The 19340-nt window shown below is 51.8% G+C and overlaps 1 protein-coding gene across 4 annotated transcripts in view; it reads left to right on the top strand.

Annotated features, from left to right (window-relative positions):
• Window positions 1–19340, top strand: part of ECE2 (endothelin converting enzyme 2) — a 35546-nt gene that overhangs the window by 16054 nt on the left and 152 nt on the right. Inside the window, exons 1-19 of one of the 4 annotated variants that reach the window (XM_058556208.1) lie at window positions 1244–1340; window positions 1613–1699; window positions 2047–2182; window positions 2368–2583; window positions 3047–3171; window positions 3289–3435; window positions 3589–3654; window positions 7192–7380; window positions 8075–8217; window positions 8600–8714; window positions 10111–10221; window positions 11127–11225; window positions 11328–11405; window positions 11953–12056; window positions 12250–12360; window positions 12486–12553; window positions 12735–12925; window positions 13044–13139; window positions 13868–17264. In XM_058556208.1, the coding sequence (XP_058412191.1) occupies window positions 1302–1340; window positions 1613–1699; window positions 2047–2182; window positions 2368–2583; window positions 3047–3171; window positions 3289–3435; window positions 3589–3654; window positions 7192–7380; window positions 8075–8217; window positions 8600–8714; window positions 10111–10221; window positions 11127–11225; window positions 11328–11405; window positions 11953–12056; window positions 12250–12360; window positions 12486–12553; window positions 12735–12925; window positions 13044–13139; window positions 13868–14044 (2298 nt within the window). In that variant the 5' untranslated portion in view covers window positions 1244–1301 and the 3' untranslated portion in view covers window positions 14045–17264. Of the gene's footprint in view, window positions 1–1243; window positions 1341–1612; window positions 1838–2046; window positions 2183–2367; window positions 2584–3046; window positions 3172–3288; window positions 3436–3588; window positions 3655–7191; window positions 7381–8074; window positions 8218–8599; window positions 8715–10110; window positions 10222–11126; window positions 11226–11327; window positions 11406–11952; window positions 12057–12249; window positions 12361–12485; window positions 12554–12734; window positions 12926–13043; window positions 13140–13867; window positions 17265–19340 lie in introns of those variants that run through there. The other 3 variants (XM_058556207.1, XM_058556211.1, XM_058556209.1) reach the window with 3 other exon arrangements.

Below are 19340 nucleotides of genomic sequence, written 5' to 3'. Positions count from 1 at the left end.
CTGAGAACCAAGGTGAGAATCAAGAAGCAGATTACGGATTTGCCACCATTCCAAGCCTTCTCAGGTCAAATTCATGTACTCTGTTGGGGAGGAGGGAGAAGGATGAGGCACTTTTTTAAAAACTATGGTAAAAAACACTAGGCACTCTTCTGTGCAGCAGACTGCAACACCACAAGGCCTGATTAAGGAATGACAATATGGAAGGCAGATGGCAGATGCATAGATGCCACACTATTGCCTTTCAGTTAAACATTGCTGGTGGTTTTTTTTTCTTGTAAACCTCCCAAATAAAATGGTTTGCTTTCCTCAAGTTAGAAGTGTTAGCACGTCTTTTCTTTAAATATCCGTGGATGGTTGTTTTTTTCCCTGCCAGTTTGTCACCATCTGTAACCCTCCTTTTACGAGATGATCTGATGACAACAATTATCTAGGAGAGTAAAAGTGCAGTCTTGAAGCATCATGTAAGAGTGGAGTCAGAGTGTGGGCTGTGTATGAGCGCTGCCGTGCACTTTGTGTGTGTGTTGCACACGTATGTTGTGTGTGTGTACAGAACCACAGTGTAGTTTGTGTGTTGGCTCTGGGTGCCTTGTGCCTGTACACACTGCGTGTGAGTACGTAGTGTGCACATTCTGAGTGTCTCCTGTGGGTGTGCACTGTGCATTGGCCTGGGTGCCTGCCTGTGAACTGTGGGTCTATGTGCTCTTGTGGGTCAACTTCTGTGTGCTTCTGTGTCTATGTATGGGCTGAGGAGGGGCTGTGCGGACTGCTAGGGGAAGATATTTCTCATGACAGCATAATTTCTCAAAGGTGTTAAAGAGGGTGGAGAGGGCCTGCAGTTTGTGGAACCCGGCCGAAAAATATCAGCAGGGTTTGGGCCTGGGTCAAAGGAATGTAAATTACGGGTGGCTTGCAAGAGGGTGTTGCAGGGATGGGGGGTTGACCATGAAGAGGAGCGGGGTCTCGGCGTTTCTGGAGGGCGGCTCGCCCCGGCTGGGGCGGCAGGTGGGGCGCACGCAGCTCAGCAGGGCGGGCCGCGAGCCCGCGGGGCGAGGTCCGGGCGCAAGGCGGATGGCGGGGAGCGGCGGGCGCGCTCCTCCCCTCCCCGCGTCTCCCCCACCCCCGGCAGTGCCGCGGGGGGAGGGGGGCTCGGGCCGGCGGAGGTGGCAGCAGCCGCCGGGCGAGGGGCTGTGGCAGCGGCTGCGATGGCGGGCGGCGCCGGAGCCGGGCCGGGGGCCGAGGCCGCGGCCTGGGCGAAGGCCAGCCGCCGGGAGCCCTGAGGTGCCGCACGCCCCGACTCCACCATGAGCGTCGCGCTGCAGGAGCTGGGCGGCGGCGGCGACGTGAGTGGGGGCCCGGCTTCAGGGCAGAGGGCCCGGTGGAGCGGGGGTGAGGCCGAGCGGCCGACGGCGTCGGGCGGGGGCTCGGGCTCGCGGAGAGGGGCTGCGGATTGGAGGGGGCGAGGGTCGGAGGGTCAGGCCGCAGAGCCCAGCAGGAAGGAAGGGGCCCTCGCTGCAGGCACGAGGGGCCCGGCCGGGAGAGGGCCATCGGGGCAGGGTCGTGGGCCAGCAGCCCTCTCTGCCTGACCTCGGTTGGCGCCCCGACTGTCTGGCAGATGGTGGAGTACAAACGGGCCACGCTGCGGGATGAAGACGCACCGGAGACCCCCGTAGAGGGCGGGGCCTCCCCGGACGCCGTGGAGGTGGGCAAGGGGGTTCTCCCTTTCCCACCAGGCCCCAGCCCTCCCATGAAGCCTGGCACCCCCAGGAGCTCTGGGCTGGCCTGGAAGCCCACCTGCCCCCACCTCTGCTCCATCTCTGGCCTCTGCGCTAGGACTATGGTGAGGCGATTTTAAGCCATGACGTTGCACAAAACAGGCTCGGGGGCTCAACTCCGCCTGCGGTATTGCCCCTGTGCCCGAAGTTAACCCCATTAGCGCCTTTGCTCCATGGCTCTGGAAACTGCCCGTGCCTTCACCCTCTGGGATGACTTCTGTGATCTTAGATCCCCACCTGCAGCTTGCTAGCTGGCTGTCACCCTGTTCCCCAGGTGGGATTCCGGAAGAGGACAAGACAATTCTTGAGCTCACGCACCCAGCTGGAGCTGGTTTTGGCAGGTGTCTCTCTACTGCTGACTGCACTGCTTCTGGGCTGCTTTGTGGCCCTGGGGGTCCAGTACCACAGAGGTAGGTCGGCCCATACCTGTCACCAGCCCTCCTAGCTATGGCGGTCTCTGGAGGCTGAAGAGCCGTAAGATTTTCTCTGCTTGGGGCTAGCCTCCCCCAAATTTTCTTTCTCCTTCCCCCAAAGCATTTGCCTCTCCCAGACTGACTGACAGTCCCCTACTCCCCCGCCATGTCCCCTGCCATAGACCCATCCCACAGCACCTGCCTCACAGAGGCCTGCATTCGAGTGGCTGGAAAAATCCTGGAGTCCCTGGACCGTGGAGTGAACCCCTGTGAGGACTTTTACCAGTTCTCCTGTGGAGGCTGGATTCGGAGGAACCCCCTGCCCGATGGGCGTTCTCGCTGGAACACCTTCAACAGCCTCTGGGACCAGAACCAGGCCATACTGAAGCACCTGCTTGGTGAGTGGGCCTGTCAGGGAGGCGCCGTGCCGAGTACATGCCTCCTGCCCAGCACCGTGCTTGGCACTTAGTAGGTACTCAGTAATGTTCAGGAATGAATGACTAAGTGGATGACTGCAAACACCCCTGGGGTAAGAGATGCAGAGAGCAGGGGGCTCCTGAGAGGTGGAGATGGGTGTGAATGGGGCAGACCTCTGAGTATAATGAAGGACTCCTCTCTGCACTCTGGTTGGAGCACTGTTGAGGTGCACTGGGCACCAGGGAGTGTGTAGTGCTTAGAGATCTTTGAGGGTCTCCATGGACAGGGGAGAGGAAGCCATGCTTTGCTGTTTCAGACAGTCTTCCTGTGTCTGCACGAGGAGGACTGCCTCATGAGAAGTCAAGGAGAGGGAACCAGCAAGGGCCCGAGACCCCTCTCAGGAGTTAGCACAGTTGCCCCCCGGACCTGTGTTCTGCCCCGCAGAAAACACCACCTTCAACTCTAGCAGCGAGGCTGAGCGGAAGACCCAGCGCTTCTACCTGTCCTGCCTGCAGGTGGAGCGTATTGAGGAGCTGGGAGCCCAGCCACTGCGAGACCTCATTGACAAGGTGGGACCCCTGGGTGGGCTTCTGGCAGGGGGCACAGGACAAACCTTGGGAGAGGATGTGGCCCCAGAAAGCTCTGGGGACCCCTGTGCCATAGGTTCCGCTATGGTCTCTACTCAGATCGGTGGTTGGAACGTTACGGGGCCCTGGGACCAGGACAACTTCATGGAGGTGCTGAAGGCAGTAGCAGGGACCTACAGGGCCACCCCTTTCTTCACTGTCTACATCAGTGCTGACTCTAAGAGTTCCAACAGCAATGTTATCCAGGTACAGGGCTGGGAAGGGTGGGGAGGGACTTGGGGACCATTTCTTGAGCCCAGACTCCCCTCCCCTATGACAGGCAGGCCGGGGTGGCCCCCCCTGCCTAAGAGTCCAGGTTTCTGGATGGGGGGGCCTCACTCCCTTACTTTGCCATTGCAGGTGGACCAGTCTGGGCTCTTTCTACCCTCTCGAGATTACTACCTAAACAGGACCGCCAATGAGAAAGTAAGGAGCATCCTCAGAACACCCACCCCACCCCCCTGCTGAGCTGGGCTGATCCCTGTTTACTTTTCCCTTTGCCCAGGGTCAGAATGGGGAAGGTGAGCCTGTACTGTCACCTAGTGAGCCGACTACCATTTCTTCCTTCTTTCTCCCTTCCTCCCTCCCTCCTTCCCTCCTTCTTTTCATTACTTCGCTCCCTTCTTTCTTTCCTTCCTTTCCCTTTCCTTCTTCTCTTCTTTCCTTCCTTTTATTCTTCCAGGAAAACATTTTATAGGCACCTACTGTGTGCCAGGTGCAGTGGAGGAATTCTGAGATGTACATTTCAGAGCCATTGTCACAGGAAGCATTCAGTGTAGGTGGTTTTATGGACCTAGATAGCTGAGAGGAAGGCTCAAAAGAGGGTCTCTAGGACTCAGGAGAGACTCAGGTAGCTGAGAAGGTTTCCTAATGAGATTGCATTTGAGCCAGCCCTGTAGGGCATCTAGGAGTGAGTGAGGGCAGAGAAGAGTTTAAACAAAAGTGTTGAAGAAGGAAAGGCTAAGGCGTGTTTGGACCATGGGAAGGGGTCCAGTTTGGCAAAATATAGAGCTCAAAGCAGATGAGAGGCTGGAAAGGCAGGTAGGAACTAGTTATGGAGGGGACCTGGAATGCAACACTGAGGATTTTTTTGTGTAGGCCTCAGAGAGCCATTGCATGCTCCCAAGCAGGGAGGGAGTGACCCCATGAGCAGTGCTTTGGGAAACCAGTTTGGCTGGGTGTGAAAAGTAAATGCAAGAGAGGGAGCCCGGAGATCAGTCAAGAGTCTCTGCAGTACTCCAAGCTCTGAGTCTGTGAGGACCCAAATGGGGAAGTGGCAGAGGGAATGTTAGGAAGGGGAAGATGCAAGAGACATAATCAAGTAAGAATCGTGAGTTATTGGCGACTGGATGTTAGAAGAGACGAGTGGGAGGAGGAAGAGGTAAAGAGAGTTGAGTCTGAAAGCCTGAATGATGGTAGAATGGAGGGGTCCTTAGAGAATCAGGCATGTCTGTAGGAAGAACCAGCTTAGGACACATTGGGGAAGAGGAGACAGCGTGATGTCACAGGAAAAGGGCAGACTTAGGAATCAGACCTTGATTTCAATCTCAGCTCTGCAGCTTGGTGCAAGTTGGTTAAGCTTTCTGAGGTGGTTTCTTCATCTGTAAAATGGGGATCATAGCATCTACCTAATTTGGTGCTTGGTGGTGGGGAGGATGTGAGCTTATGCTCCTGCATGTGGCAGACCCTCGGAGTGGGAGCCACTCATTTTAGATGTGTGAGTTTGTGGTACCTGGGCACCATCTGTATGGAAACGTCAGCAGGCTGCTGGAAAAGCTGGGTAGAGTCCTAGAGAGAAGAGGAGCCCGGAGGGAGCTGAGGGCTTGAGGGGCATCTCCTTAGAAACCTAGACGAAGGCTTCAGAGAGATGAGAGAAAGGGGAAGAATAGAGAAGGGAAAGAAGGAGATCCTTGAATTTTAAGGGCAGTGGGAGAAAGAGAGCCAGCGAAGGAGACTGCTGTGGAGTGAGACAACCAGGAGAGTCACTTTTCCTTCTTTCATTCACTCTCAAACACTTCCTGAGCATTCCTCAGCCAGACCTGCCCCTAGGCATGTGGTGAACAAGACATTGCCCTCTTAGTGGGGGAGAAGATGTGAAATGGCTCAGTGCACAGTGATCCTGTGCACAGTCTCTGGGACTGTCATAGAGGAGAAGTATGGCGTTCTGAGAGTGAGCATAACAGGGACCGGCTGAGTCCTAGGGTGAGGGCAGGCTGCTGTGAAGGGAGAGGGTTCAGGCAAAGGGAAGAGCTTATGCAAAGGCTCTGAGGTGGGACAGAGTATGGCCCATTGACAGACCAGAGAAGGAACCAGGAGGGGAGAATGGGCCAAGTCCTTCTGGACAGGTGTGTAGACTCATATTATGCATGAACCTTGTGGGTCGAGGTTAGCATTTATCTCCAAAGAAATGGAAACTCAAAAGTGGGGAAGGATGTGAACAGATGTGTGGTTTTAACATCACCTGAGTCAGGGGAGGAGAGAATTTCAAGAATGCAGGAGAGAACTGCCTGGTCCAACACTTGGGAAAGGGCAGCAGAAAGCCTTGATTCGGCCCTCACCATGTCACTGGTTGTCTTGGGCAGGACGTCTCCTGTGCCAGCATCTAGGGGAAGCTCCAGAGCAAAACGTTCCAATAAGATAAAAAGTTAGGAGTAAAGCAGAGTTCAGGAAGGTCTCAAAAGTACACTTTAAGCTGAAGGTAAGGAGATAGGGAAAGAAAGGGGTAAGTGAATGGCGGTCGGGGGCAAGATCACTGGTTGAGCCAACCATCCCCGTAGGAGCTGGGATGACTGGGACTAGGACTCAGACTTCTTCCTCAGATGCCAGCATCCAGGAAGAGGAGAGGTGGGAAAAAGAAGAAATTGCCAAGTACAGAGAATGGATATGAAGGGATCTAAACTCAGTAGAATGGAAGAGGAGATGGCCTTTGGCAATTAAGGGAACCCAGGGTGGGGCTTCAGGGCGAGAGTGAGGAGTGGTCGCTGGGAGGAGGGCCACAGGGAGTCGGCTCAGCAGCGCTGAGGGTCTGTCTGCAGGTTTTCATCCCTTCATTCAACAAATATTTACTGAGCACCTACTGTGTGCCAGATGCTGTGCTAGAGCCTGAGACTACAGTGGAGAACAGAGCAAACAGCCTCTGCCCTCATGTAGCTCGCCTGCCAGCAGGGGCTGAGGCAACGTGAGTGTACTGGGCTCAGTTAGTGCTGGGGCTGTGGCCCTGGAGTCATCAGGCTTGGGCCACATTCGAACTCTGCCATCTGCTAGTTTGTGGTAGGAGTCAAGTCATGGAACCTCCCAAGCTTGTTTCCTCATCTGTAAAATGGGACTAACGCCCACTTTATGGAGTTGCTATGAGGGGGAAAAAGACACATTTGATGTACAGCCCCAGTAGAGAGTCCTATACATGTGGTCACTAAATATTTCTTTTGTGTGCTTTTCTCCCCGTTGGAGAGCAGAGGAGAGCAGAGAAATCAGCAAGTTTCAGGCCTGGCAGGATAGGAGATACAGGGGAATTGAAGCTACTGTGGACCAAATTCCCCACGGGGTCCACTCAGATGTTAAATGAAGGCATGTGGTCACTGATGGAAAAGGAGAAGGCAGAGCAGTATGGGAAGCAGGTCCATCCACTGGACAGATATTTACAGGGCACCCATTCTATGCTAGGCCCCATTCCAGGCCCTAGGGATACAGTGGTGAATAAGCTGCTGTAACTTGGAACAGTGCTCTCCTGGAACTTATCTTCTCCTTGGGGAAATAGATGATAAACAAGTGCACAAATAAATAAACAAGATGCTAGCAGACAGTGATAAGCAGTATGTCAGAAATGAAACAGGGTCATCCAAGAAAGCTCCTATGAGGAGGGTCTGCAGAAGAGATGGTGAGCAGAGGTGTTGTCCAGAACAGCCTCTTAGCCTTGGGCAGGACTTGTTGCTGGGCTCTGAGGATGACTTGGGGCCTTGACAGGTGCTTACCGCCTACCTGGACTATATGGAGGAGCTGGGAATGCTGCTGGGCGGACGGCCAGCCTCCACACGGGAGCAGATGCGGCAGGTGCTGGAGCTGGAGATACAACTGGCCAACATCACAGTGCCCCAGGACCAGCGGCGGGACGAGGAGAAGATCTATCACAAGATGAGCATCGGGGAGCTGCAGGTGGGGCAGGCGGAGAATAGAGACAGTGGGAGGGGCCAGCCCTGGCACAAACCGTCCAGCTTCCCTTCATGCCATCTTCCTGAGGCAGCCAATCCTTTCCTCATTTCCATGCTGTTCTGAGCTTTTCAGCTGCACTGTTGCTATGCTGGAAACAAAGTGTCCATTTTAGGCCACCTCTCACTGGGCCATCCCTTGGTTCCTTTCATGTGCCTGGGGATGCATAGAGGGATTATGCTAGAAATCTATAACAACTTGTACAAGATGTCCACAAAACAATCAGAAGAGATACGGAAGCACCTCCTGGAGCACCCTTACTGTGCCAGGCATTGACCTTTTAGTTGTTGGATTATGGAGAAGTTGAGTAAGGGGAGTTCTAGGGGAGAGGCCAGGTATGTAGGGACCCTAGGTGGTGTCAGTGTAGTGGTATCTTATCAACTGTTTTGAAAATATTTGAATATCTGTGCCCCAGCTGAATATCACACACGATGGTTTTCCTTGTATAAGTGATTGGGCTCCCAGGTTGTGGAGCACTCAGGCCTGGAAAAGAGTTTATTGCAGGAAGGGGCCACTAAGCAGCTGATAGCCGTTGCCATGGCAATAGGAAGGGCTCCCAGGCTCCAGCATCTCAATGGAGGAGGGGTCTGCTGGAAGGCACACAGGCAGGCAGGGAGATTTGAGATGTTTTTGTTTGTAGGCCCTGGCGCCCTTGATAGACTGGCTGGAGTTCCTGTCTTTCTTGCTATCACCGCTGGAGCTGGGTGATTCTGAGCCTGTGGTGGTGTATGGGACGGATTATTTGCAGCAGGTCTCAGAGCTCATCAACCGCACGGAACCAAGGTCAGGGGGAGCCTAACCTGTGGGGGGGTGGGGCTCAGGGTTCTGTGCAGGTCCCAGGCAGGGACCAGGCCTCGGGGACTGGCACAGCCAGACACAGAGCAGCATTTGACAAGACCCTGGACCTTCCAAACACCAAACCGAATATCTGTGGGCTGTTCCCCTAGGCCAGGGCTTCAGGGGCCCACTTGTGATCTCCAGTCCCACACCTTGCTCCAACCTGACTTCCACAGGCAGGTGTGTGGTTCCAGGGTGAGAGAGAGGGATTCTGGGACAGGTCCCACATATGCCTCTTGGGACTCCTGCTGCCTGCACATTGGTGGAGGTGGTTTGGGGTGGAAATGGTACCCCATGCCCTTGCCTTATGTTCTGGTCTGGATGCCAGCGTCCTGAACAATTACCTGATCTGGAACCTGGTGCAGAAGACAACCTCGAGCCTGGACCGCCGCTTTGAGTCTGCACAAGAGAAGTTGCTGGAGACCCTCTATGGCACCAAGAAGGTGGGCTTTCTGATTCTGCCCCCATCTTCTGATCCAGTCTAGCTAATGCTTCACACCTACTCTGCGTCAGGACCATTTGCCTCTGGGCTTAGTATGGAGCCCAGGATTAGGAGTCAAGCTGACTTGGGTTCCAATCCCAACTTCTCCATCTTTTAGCCTATGGGACCCTGGGCATGTCCCCCAGCCTCTTTGACTCTCTTTTCCTGGTCTGTAAAACAGGAATATCTTGCAGGGTTGTCATAAGGACTGAGTTAACGTAAGTGAAGCATCTACCCAGTGCATGGTATGTATAGGTACTCAGCTTTGATGGTGATGGTGAAGAAGAAGATGAATAAATGCAGTTCTTAGTTTTAAGATGCCCTGTTAAGTGGGGGAAGTGGACGTGTAAACAAACATATTGTATTTTGGGGTGATAAGTGCTCATATTGAGTGAAAGACCTTCTTTGTGCTATAGGACAGAGGTGAGGACAGCACATTCTACCTGGGGGGATGAGGGGCTTTAGGAAAGGCTTCTCTGAAGAGGTGACATTTGAAGAATGAGTTCACCAAGAATGCAAGGGAGAAGGGCACTCCAGGCAGAAGGAACAGGATGTGCAAATTCCCAGAGGCCAGAATTCCCATCCTCCTCAGAGCATGGTGGGTTTGCTTGTGTTCTGGTATGAGCTTGAGAACAGGGCAACTGACAGGCTGAGGGTGGTAAGGTGGGCCTGGGGCAGTCCATGAAGGGATCTGAATGCTGGGTTAAGAAGTCTGGCCTTGATTTTTTTTCAGGGATGGGGAACCAAGGGATGGTTTTAAACAGAGGAGTAAGCCAGTTAGATTTATGTATTAGGTCATCCTTCTGGCAGCTAAATGGAAGATGGAGGGGAATGGCAGGGGAGGGGGATGAGAATGGAGTCAGAGTGTCTAGTTAGGAGGCCACTGCAGTCTTCAGGCAAGAGATGACAGTGTTGTAGGGCAGGGAAGTGGCAATGGAGTGGACGGGAGATGATTAAGAAGTAGTTAGTAGAAACTGGTCATAGATTGAATGTGGGTAGGAGATGGAAGAAGCTGGTGACTCCCAGGTTTCTGGCATGGGGGACTGTCTGGATATAAGACTGAGAAGTGGAGCTGAGCAAATAGCTGGACCTCAGTGGGCCTCTTAGAAACTACAGAGGAGGAGAGGGCTGAGAATAGAGTGGGCGGCACACAAGTTCCTCCTGAGGTTTCACTGCTGGGGTTGGCATCTTTTGTGATATTGCCCTTCATTTTCCCTGGAGTCTGAGGGAGAAATGGCACCCCAAATCCAGGCCTCCATGGTCCAGAGCTGAGAGGGGCTGGCCCCAGAGACAGAGAAAGGCCCTCAGACTGGAGGACAGAGCTCTCTCTGGGAGGGCTGGCTCTTTGTCCCTTACAGTCCTGCACGCCAAGGTGGCAGACCTGCATTTCCAATACGGATGACGCCCTTGGCTTCGCTTTGGGCTCCCTCTTCGTGCAGGCCACGTTTGACCGGCAAAGCAAGGAAATTGTGAGTCTTCAAGATCCTTCCAACACTACCCCATGTTTTAGTTAAAATTCACTGTTCATATTTGTGTGTACATATGGGGGAAAAAACTGGAAAGAAATTCATCGACAAATTAACAGTGATTACTTTGGGTGGTGGGATTATGAGGGATTCTTTTTGTCCTTTAAAGTTTTCTATATTTTCCAGATTTTCTGCAATGAGTTTGTGTTACCTATATAATTAGAAAAATAATATTTATTTATTAGGAGATGATAATGAATGTGCTTAAAGTATTAGCTACAAGGATGTTTATGGCAGTATTGTTTATAATAGGGGAAAATGAAACAGCTTAAATGTCCAATCATAGAGGATTGGAAAAATAAATTATGGTTAAGATGGATTATGAGGCAGCCTTAAAACCGATGATTGTTAAATGAAAAAAAAGTAGGTTGCAAAATAAATATATGTTGCACAACATAATTCCATATTCTGTATGTATATCCAGGCAGGGAAAGACACTAGAAATAGAAAATCAAAATGTTAAAAGAAGTTATCTCTGAGTGATGGGATTATAAGTGGTCTATTTTCTTTTCAACTCTTCTCAATTTTCCAAATTTTCTGCTATTAATGCCTTCCTTTCATAATCAGATAAAAATCAATGCGCTATACTAAGTTATAATTTAGTAAATGAATTCAGTTAACTTATTGTCAATTAAAATTTTGGTTAATTAGAAAAAATCCAACCAGAATCCCACTACCTTCACAAATCATGTTTCCTTCTCATCCTCCTCAGATGCTCAGCCTTATTTCAGGAGTCTGGGCACTCCCACACGCTCCCCTGCAAGGACAGGGATGGGGCACTAGGGTGGACGGGGAGAAAGAATGCATTAATACGAGTGGGAGGCCGACTTGTGCCTCCTCCCTCCCAGGCAGAGGGGATGATCAGCGAGATCCGGACCTCCTTTGAGGATGCCCTGGGACAGCTGGTTTGGATGGATGAGAAGACCCGCCAAGCAGCCAAGGAGAAAGTAAGCCGTGGCCAGGGTTGGGGCGCCATCTTGAGGTGGGCATGGAGGATACAGGTTTTTTTGGGAGCCTGGGGAGGGAAACCCTTCATCTGGTCTTTTCAGGCAGAAGCCATCTATGACATGATTGGTTTCCCAGACTTTATCCTGGAGCCCAAACAGCTGGATGATGTTTATGATGGGGTGAGTACCTCTGCTCACCAGGACTGAACTTCAGCGACACCCCTGGGGGGGCACTGTTCTCTGGGCTCTGTAATCGGGGCTCAAGCCCTGGGAGGGGAGGAGGTGCTTGTTGGTTCCTTGGAGGCAAGTGTAGGCAACTGACATTGCTCAAGTGCTGGCTCTGTGCCAGCCTGCAGACCAGACAGCAGTAGAATGCAGTGTTAACAGGCAGGGATTTGCAATCAAACCTGAGTAAATCCTGTTTCTACCCCTACCTAACTGTGTAACCTTGGACATATAGCCTCTCTGGGGCTATATGGGCGTCCTATTAGTACCTACCTCATAGAGTTGTTGTGAGAATAAAAGGAGGCAATGTGTAAAAAAATAAAGCACCTGCAACATAAGTGTTCTTTAAATGTTGGCAATTATTATATACTAGGTATTTTACTCCCATTTTACAGTAGAGGAAACTGAGGCTCAGAGAGGTGCTAATTAGTAGCCAAACTGGGACTATTATCTTCTCCAACATGTTCTCTTGTTTGCTTCCTACCTTCTGCCATTCCCATAGTATGAAGTCTCTGAAGATTCCTTCTTCCAGAATATGTTGAATTTGTACAACTTCTCTGCTAAAGTGATGGCTGACCAGCTCCGCAAGCCTCCCAGCCGGGAGCAGTGAGTGTGGGGGCCACAGACACTTGGGGCAGCAGGAGAGGTGGGGGAGGTTTCCAGGGCTGGGGGATGGGAATGGCAAGACTGATCCCAAACCAGAGGCACATGGTCTTTGCAAGAGGTAGGTCAGGGCTGCTGGGCTGGGAGGAGCATCAGGAGAGTCAGGAGCCTCAGCCTCTCCCTCTCCCTCCCCTAGGTGGAGCATGACCCCCCAGACAGTGAATGCCTACTACCTTCCAACCAAGAATGAAATTGTCTTCCCTGCCGGCATCCTGCAGGCCCCCTTCTACGCCCGCAACCACCCCAAGTGTGTCTGAGGCAGGAGGGGCTGGGTGCTGGGGCCTGGGCCTGCGGGTGAGCTGGGAGCAGAGCTGGAGATGGGATCTAGAAGTCCCCTCACCATGTCCTCACTCAGTATTCCTCACCTACCAGGGCCCTGAACTTTGGTGGCATCGGTGTGGTGATGGGCCACGAGTTGACACATGCCTTTGATGACCAAGGTAGAGGCTCATGGAGTTGTCCCCTCTAGCCAAGAATTCCCAGTGGCTCCCGCAGGGCCTTGGGATGTTGGGAGCAGGCCCCAGGGACTCTGGAGTCTGTGGACTAGGGCTGATGGGGGTGCTTCTGCCCCCAAGGGTTGAGCTCTGGTCTCCGTGGGGTGCAAAGGTTAGTTCTCCTCAGGGCGCGAGTATGACAAGGAAGGGAACCTGCGGCCGTGGTGGCAGAATGAGTCACTAGCAGCCTTCCGGAATCACACGGCCTGCATGGAGGAGCAGTACAGCCAGTACCAAGTCAATGGCGAGAAGCTCAACGGCCGCCAGACGCTGGGGGAGAACATCGCCGACAATGGGGGGCTAAAGGCTGCCTACAACGTGAGTGGCCCAGCTAGCTGTCTGGTGGCTGAGACCCACCCGCCCTGGGGAGGAAGGGTGCTGGGTGGAGGTGGTGGGCAGGCCCTGACGGACTTGCTGCCCCTGTGCCCGACCCCAGGCTTACAAAGCGTGGCTGAGAAAGCATGGGGAGGAGCAGCGGCTGCCAGCTGTGGGGCTCACCAACCACCAGCTCTTCTTTGTGGGATTCGCCCAGGTATTGCTCTCCTGGGAGGCCCGGGGTCTGCCCCTCTCCCACTCCCCCCTGGGCATGTCATTATAAGTCTTGGGGCATGTAGGAAATGGACTGGGCGATGGGGCCAAAGATGGGATTTGGAAGGTGGTCTGGGAAGGCCTCATGCCCCGAGCCTCTTGGCTGGGGCCCACAAAAGCACGTGAGGAGGCCTGAGGAGGGAGAACTCTTCAGGAGGATTTTGCAGATCTCAGAGGGCAGGGCTGCCCTGCTTGAGGGGCAAAGGGTGGGGAGCAGGATTGTTCCTCATGATGTTCCTGTGAGGTGGCTGTGGAGGAGGAGACTAAAGCTCGGAGACAAAGTGGCTCGTCCAGGGCTACCCAGGAATAAAGTAAGTGGCAAAGTGTGACTCAGGCAGGGTCTCCTTTAGGTACTTTGCCCTACAACAGGCAGCCTCTGAGGGCTGGGCTTCTTCCCCTCAGATGTGTCTATCCTGGGCAACTCCCTTCCAGGGCAGCTTTGAAAGGCCTTCAGGGAATTCGGGAGGGAGGGTGCATTCCCCTCCCTTGGTGCTAATAGCAAGGGGTTGGGGCTGAGATGCTGGCTGAGCCCCTCCTGTGTCCCTGAGGCTTCCTGAGCTGAGGGGCTGGAGCAGTGGTGGTTTGTGTCCCTGGGATGGATCTACTGCAGCCAAGTCTGCGGCCCTGCCCACACTAGACACCATATGTCCCCATGTCTGTCCTGGCCTGCAGGTGTGGTGCTCGGTCCGTACACCCGAGAGCTCTCACGAGGGGCTGGTGACTGATCCCCACAGCCCTGCCCGCTTCCGTGTGCTGGGCACTCTCTCCAACTCCCGTGACTTCCTGCGGCACTTCGGCTGCCCTGTCGGCTCCCCTATGAACCCAGGGCAGCTGTGTGAGGTGTGGTAGACCTGGATCGGGGGAGAAATGGCTGGCTGTTGCCAGGGTCTGGGACAGCTGGCCCAGCAAGGCTGTTTGCTCTGGGGTTTGGAGAAGTCAAATGCCAGCTGGGCTGGGTCCAGCCCCTCCACACCACAGGTGACATGAGTCCCAGTCCCTCCTCAACCACCACATTGTGCCTCTGCTTTGGGGGTGCCCTTGCCTCCAGCAGAGCCCCCACCATTCACTGTGACATCCTTCCATGTTCACCCTGCCTGGAGGAGGCCTGGGTGGGGGGGACCAGCTCCCACAGGAAGGAGTCCACCTCCTCTGGTTCCAAGCTCATTCAGCTTGGTGGCCATGGGGCCTGCTGTGCCTGCCACACTCTGATCATTAAGGGCCTGGATGGTGTGCCTCCCATGCTTCTCCCTGAGGCTCGTTCAGTGCTCACTTGGGAGTGGACTCGGCTCCTTTGAGCCCCAGCCTCAGGGGCTGCCCCACCCCCACCCCCATGTTCCTCATACTGCTGCTCCCAACACTGCTGCTAACCCTCACTGACAGACTACCTGTGCTCAGCTCTTAGTGGAAGCCTGAGGGCCTTTCCAAGCCTTCCTGCTGCCTCTTGGTTTCCCTGGGCACAGAGGGGAAGTGTGTATGTGTAGGGGATGCTAATTCCTGTCTCCTGGGGTGCAAGTCTTAGGGGGTGACTCATCCTCCCTGGACTAAGCAGGAAAGCAGAGCAGGGAGAGGGAAGGACAGAGTTTATTTTTACAGGGAAGAGGGTAGGGAGGGAGTGGTCTTGGCCCTGTAGGACCCTGTGCCAATAAACAGACACACATCAGTCAGCCTGTCTCCTCCTTCAATCCTATTTTCATTTATTCATTTAATCATTCCACCAATATTTATTGAGCACCTACTGTATGCCAACACTCTTCTAGACACTCATTTACTCACTCACTAGACACAGGGGACTGAAATTTGAAGCCCTAAGAGGACCGGATAGAGGAATGGAATGAAGTTGAAGTCTGGCTGGGCGGAGTACATCCTCTGCTTAGTGGTGGCTATGTCCCCATCGCCAGCTGTTCTACAGCTTGAAGGATTTGCCACTGCTCTCCACTGGTGCATGCAGCCAGGCCTAACCCTGAGTTTGGGTAACTACTGGGTCAGGGTTGGCTTGGAAGATGGGTGGCCTTACCCTTGAGTGGAGGGAAGCCCTGGCCAAGGTAGCACGCCACTCCCTGGAGCTCAGAGCACGGGCCTCTGCTGTGGCTGAAAAGACATGCATTTCCGCATGGCCTCAAAGGCTCGGCGCTCCTGAGAGTCACTCATCCCACCCACACACACTCATGGAGGCCTACCAAGTGCCAGGCATGGAGACTGAAGAAATGGCTGCCGCCCTCCAGAGTGAGAGAGGGAAAAGGAGCTTTTACTGAATGCCTCTTATGTTCCAGTCATCTCTGTTAGGTGGCTCATTTCTTTATTCATTCATTTATTAATTTATATATTCATAGATTTTTTTTTAAGTGTATCGATTACTAACAATGTGCCAGGCACTGGTGATGCCAAGATGAGTAAGATAGTTCGTTCCCTCAGGTGACTCTTCTTCTATTGGCACTGTCACCTTCAGGAGCTCATCTAATCTTCAGAGCAACATACTTCTTAAGTGCACTGGTTTCCATTTTACAGGTCTAACCCTAACTGCTTCACTGCAGCCAAAGAGACCTGGATTGAAATTGAAGCTCTGATAGCTCTCTGAGCTTCAGCCAGCTCCCTAACCTCCATGAGCCTCAGTTTATTGTAAAATGAGAACCAGAGAATGAGAAACAGTCCAGTCTCAATTCTCTTGAAAACTCAGTGTTCCCCAAGGTGTAAGTTGTGTGTGTGGGGGGGTGGTTGTTAAGTTTGGAGGGTAAGAGTGAAGCTTTGGCAGTGACTGCTTCTGGGGTCCCAGGTCCCTGGGGGATGGCACCAGCATGTGTCCCACAGTCTGGATCCTGTCCCAGCACCAGACTGTTCCTGTAAAGAGCTGTATGTGGGCCCCTGTCAAGTTACTGGGAAGTGCTGGCTGCTCACCAAGGGAAGGAAACAGCTGGCTACTCAGAGAGGAGCAAAGTGGCCATGGGAGCTCTAAGACCAAGGGAAAGTGTGGCTTGAGCTTCTGAGAGCATGACTCCAGGAGGGACAGCAAGGTGTACTGGGAAGAGGAGGGCTATCACATGTGGAAACCTGATTCTGGCTCCACTCTGCCACCCCCTAGCTATGTGACACTAGGCATGGCTCAGCCCCTCTTCAGGTCTTATTATCCTTAGCAGTCTGTAAAATAAGTGGATTGGATAAGATGATCTCTGAGGACCAGATCAGCTTTAATGTTTTAAGAAGAAAATTCATGCGCTTAGGAAATTCCAGAACCCAAAGAAATATTAAGAAATGATTTGTGAAGTTTGGGTGTTGCACAGAGGATGAAATTTATAATGTCAGAGAGCATAACGACTGAGGAGAGAGGCTTGGCAGCATTAAGCCTTGCCCTTCCCTTGACACCTGATTTCAGAGGCCAGCTTAGGATGCTGACCAGCTGGCCATTGTGGCATTAAAACTCCATATTTGCAAAAAGGTCAAAGTGTCTAATAATAATAATGATAAGGATAATGATGATAATAATAATAATAATAATAATTAGCATCTCTCATTTACCAAGTCCCTCTTTGCTTAAGCCTTTGCTGAGCACTTTAAAAACATTATCTCATTAAATTCCTACAGCAACTTAAACGGATGTTCTATCATTGTCTCTATTTTACAAGTGGAGAAACTAAGGAAAAAGATTACATAACTTCCAATTTTAACTTTAAGACAGATTGTATTAAAGTCAGGTTTGGAACTCACATCCTCCGATTTGGAACTCAGATGCTCTTAAGCACCACCATTTAGTCTTCTAGAGCTTAGACTCAAGATAGACATCTGTCTTCTGGGCTTCATCATGCTTCCAAGTGAGACCATTACCAGCAGGTGCATTTCTATGCCACCCAGCTCCCCTGGGCCAGGCACATGTGACAACCAGGCAGCTGCAGAAAGCCCAAGCACATGTTGAGTTGAAATTAAGCCAGGTAGCACTTGTTTGTTGAGCACTCTGCAGGTGCTTGGTTCCAGAGGCAAGGCAAGGTGAACATCAGGTGACAGATGCAACCTTTACCCTTAGCAGCCCTGCCAAGCTGATGAATATGCATCTGTGATATGCTCTGGTGTGTTCAGGCAGAAGGGGAAACAAAAGATGGTGCTCCTGGGTGGACACATGAGAGCAGTTATTGGTAAGATGCTGGGCCATACCCTACACTGTCCCATTGGGAAGTTTGACTAATTCCCATGCACAATAAGGCAACATATGCCAAACAATATGATTTCACAATTGGAAGCACTCTGGAAATGTCAAGTTGGAGAGAATCATCCATAAAATAAGTTCAGTTTTAGTAGACCTATCATGACTCACAAATGGAGACTCCTAGTAGTTTCCCAATGCACAGCTCTGGGCTCCAAAGAGATCCCCCAGTGGGCTATTATTATACACAAAGATGACCTGAAGATGAATGCAAAGCCATTCATTCATTCTTTCAACAAATATTTGTCAAGGCCTACCAGAAACCAAGCATTAGTTTGGGTGCTAGGGGCACAAAGATGAATAAGACACAGTTCCTGTCATCCAAGAGCTCAGAGTCTAGGGAGGGAGAGGTAGGTACCAAGCATGGTAGGAGCACAGGGAAGAAATGAATAACTTGAAGGGCAGAACAGGAAAGGCTTCCTAGACAGATGATATTGAGCTTGGAGTGCAAAGGATGGGGGAATTTGCTAGCTGAAACAGTGAAGGCACTCCATACAGAAGGAATAGCAATGTGAAAAGGCTGATCAGCTTGAAGGGGCAGGGCCTGTTCAGAAATGGTGAAATGTTTAGGATAATCAGAGGGGGGCAGGTGAAAGGGGCATAATGAGAGGTGAGAGTCTGGAGAAGGAAAGTTGTAGCAGCGGGTATGAAAAAGAGGGGATTGTAACATCTGCTGTCGGTCCTGGGAATTAACAGTAAGAAGGGCCACAGTACAATCTGACTATGAAAAATATCACACGAAGAATGTAGCAACCCAGTGGAAATAGTACAATGCTGTGTCCTGCCAGGAGCACTTCTGGTGTTATGTAAGTGATGCTTTGGGTTGAATGCTTCTCAGATGAGTAGAGCCATCCATAAGATATCAGACTCTATAGCACAGGCTATGAGTTTTGGGGCAGCATGGCTGGCTTGTGGATGCAACTTGAAGGAGGGTGGTAGGAAGGGACAGGTAATGGGCTGCCCCCTGATTGGAGAGCAATTTGGCCACAAGGCTGGGAGTTTGGCCAAATGGTAGAAAGGACTGCTTCTGGGAGGGCAATTTGACTGAAATAAAGCTTGAGGCAGGACATCAGTGTTATCACGGCCTTGAAAATAACTGCCAGACATTTGCATTTGGCTAGAGAGGCTTGGGGCTTGAGTGCTTGTAGGTGGGGAACAGGGGACAATAATGTTCACCTCAGCCCTGCAGATCTGAGGTAGTTGGAAAATGACAATGGCCTCCTCTCCAGTTGCCAGGCACCTCGCTAGGCACTTTATATACACTGTCTTATTTTGTTCTCTAAAAACTTACAAGGGAGATACTTTATTACCCACATTTCACAGAGGAAGAAACCAAGCTGAGAGAGCTTAGGAAGCTTGCCCAAGTATTACAGCTGGTGAAGGGCAGAATTTGGTTTTGAACACCAGGTCTGTTGCTCTCTAAAGCTTATGTTTTCCCACCCACCCTCAACTTTTTATTTTGAAACATTTCAAACCTACAAAAAAGCTGAAACATAGTATAACAAACATTCATATAGTCTTCATCTGGAGTCACCAGCCGATAACAGCCTGTGCTTTATGCCACAACATCACCCCATCTCCTACTGGTTGGGATATGGCTGGTATAAAAGACAAAATCTGAGATCTGATAGAAGGAAGTCATGTAAAAAGGAGAGATTTAGGAGAAATACCTCTACAGATGACTGAAGAAAGCATGACAATGTATGGACATCTTGAAGCCAGAGGCAGAATAGGCAGAACAGCTATGGACTGCCCAATTTCTGTAAGCAGACCAGGGCTGCAGGAGTCATGGGCAATGGAAACGGAAGGTCATCCTCAGAATCCAGGCACTGAGTGGAAAAGAGCAACAGGGTTTAAATGGGCTTCAGACCTTTACATCTGCCTCTATACAAATATTTAGCCAACAGTCATTCAGTGCTAACTGCTGTGCTAGGTGTTTTTTTTAAACAAACACTT

This window comes from Diceros bicornis, chromosome 15 (genome assembly GCF_020826845.1).
Source record: "Diceros bicornis minor isolate mBicDic1 chromosome 15, mDicBic1.mat.cur, whole genome shotgun sequence".
NCBI lineage: Eukaryota > Metazoa > Chordata > Mammalia > Perissodactyla > Rhinocerotidae > Diceros > Diceros bicornis.
The sequence above is the reverse complement of the archived record's forward strand: the minus strand, read 5'-3'. Positions and strand labels throughout refer to the sequence as shown.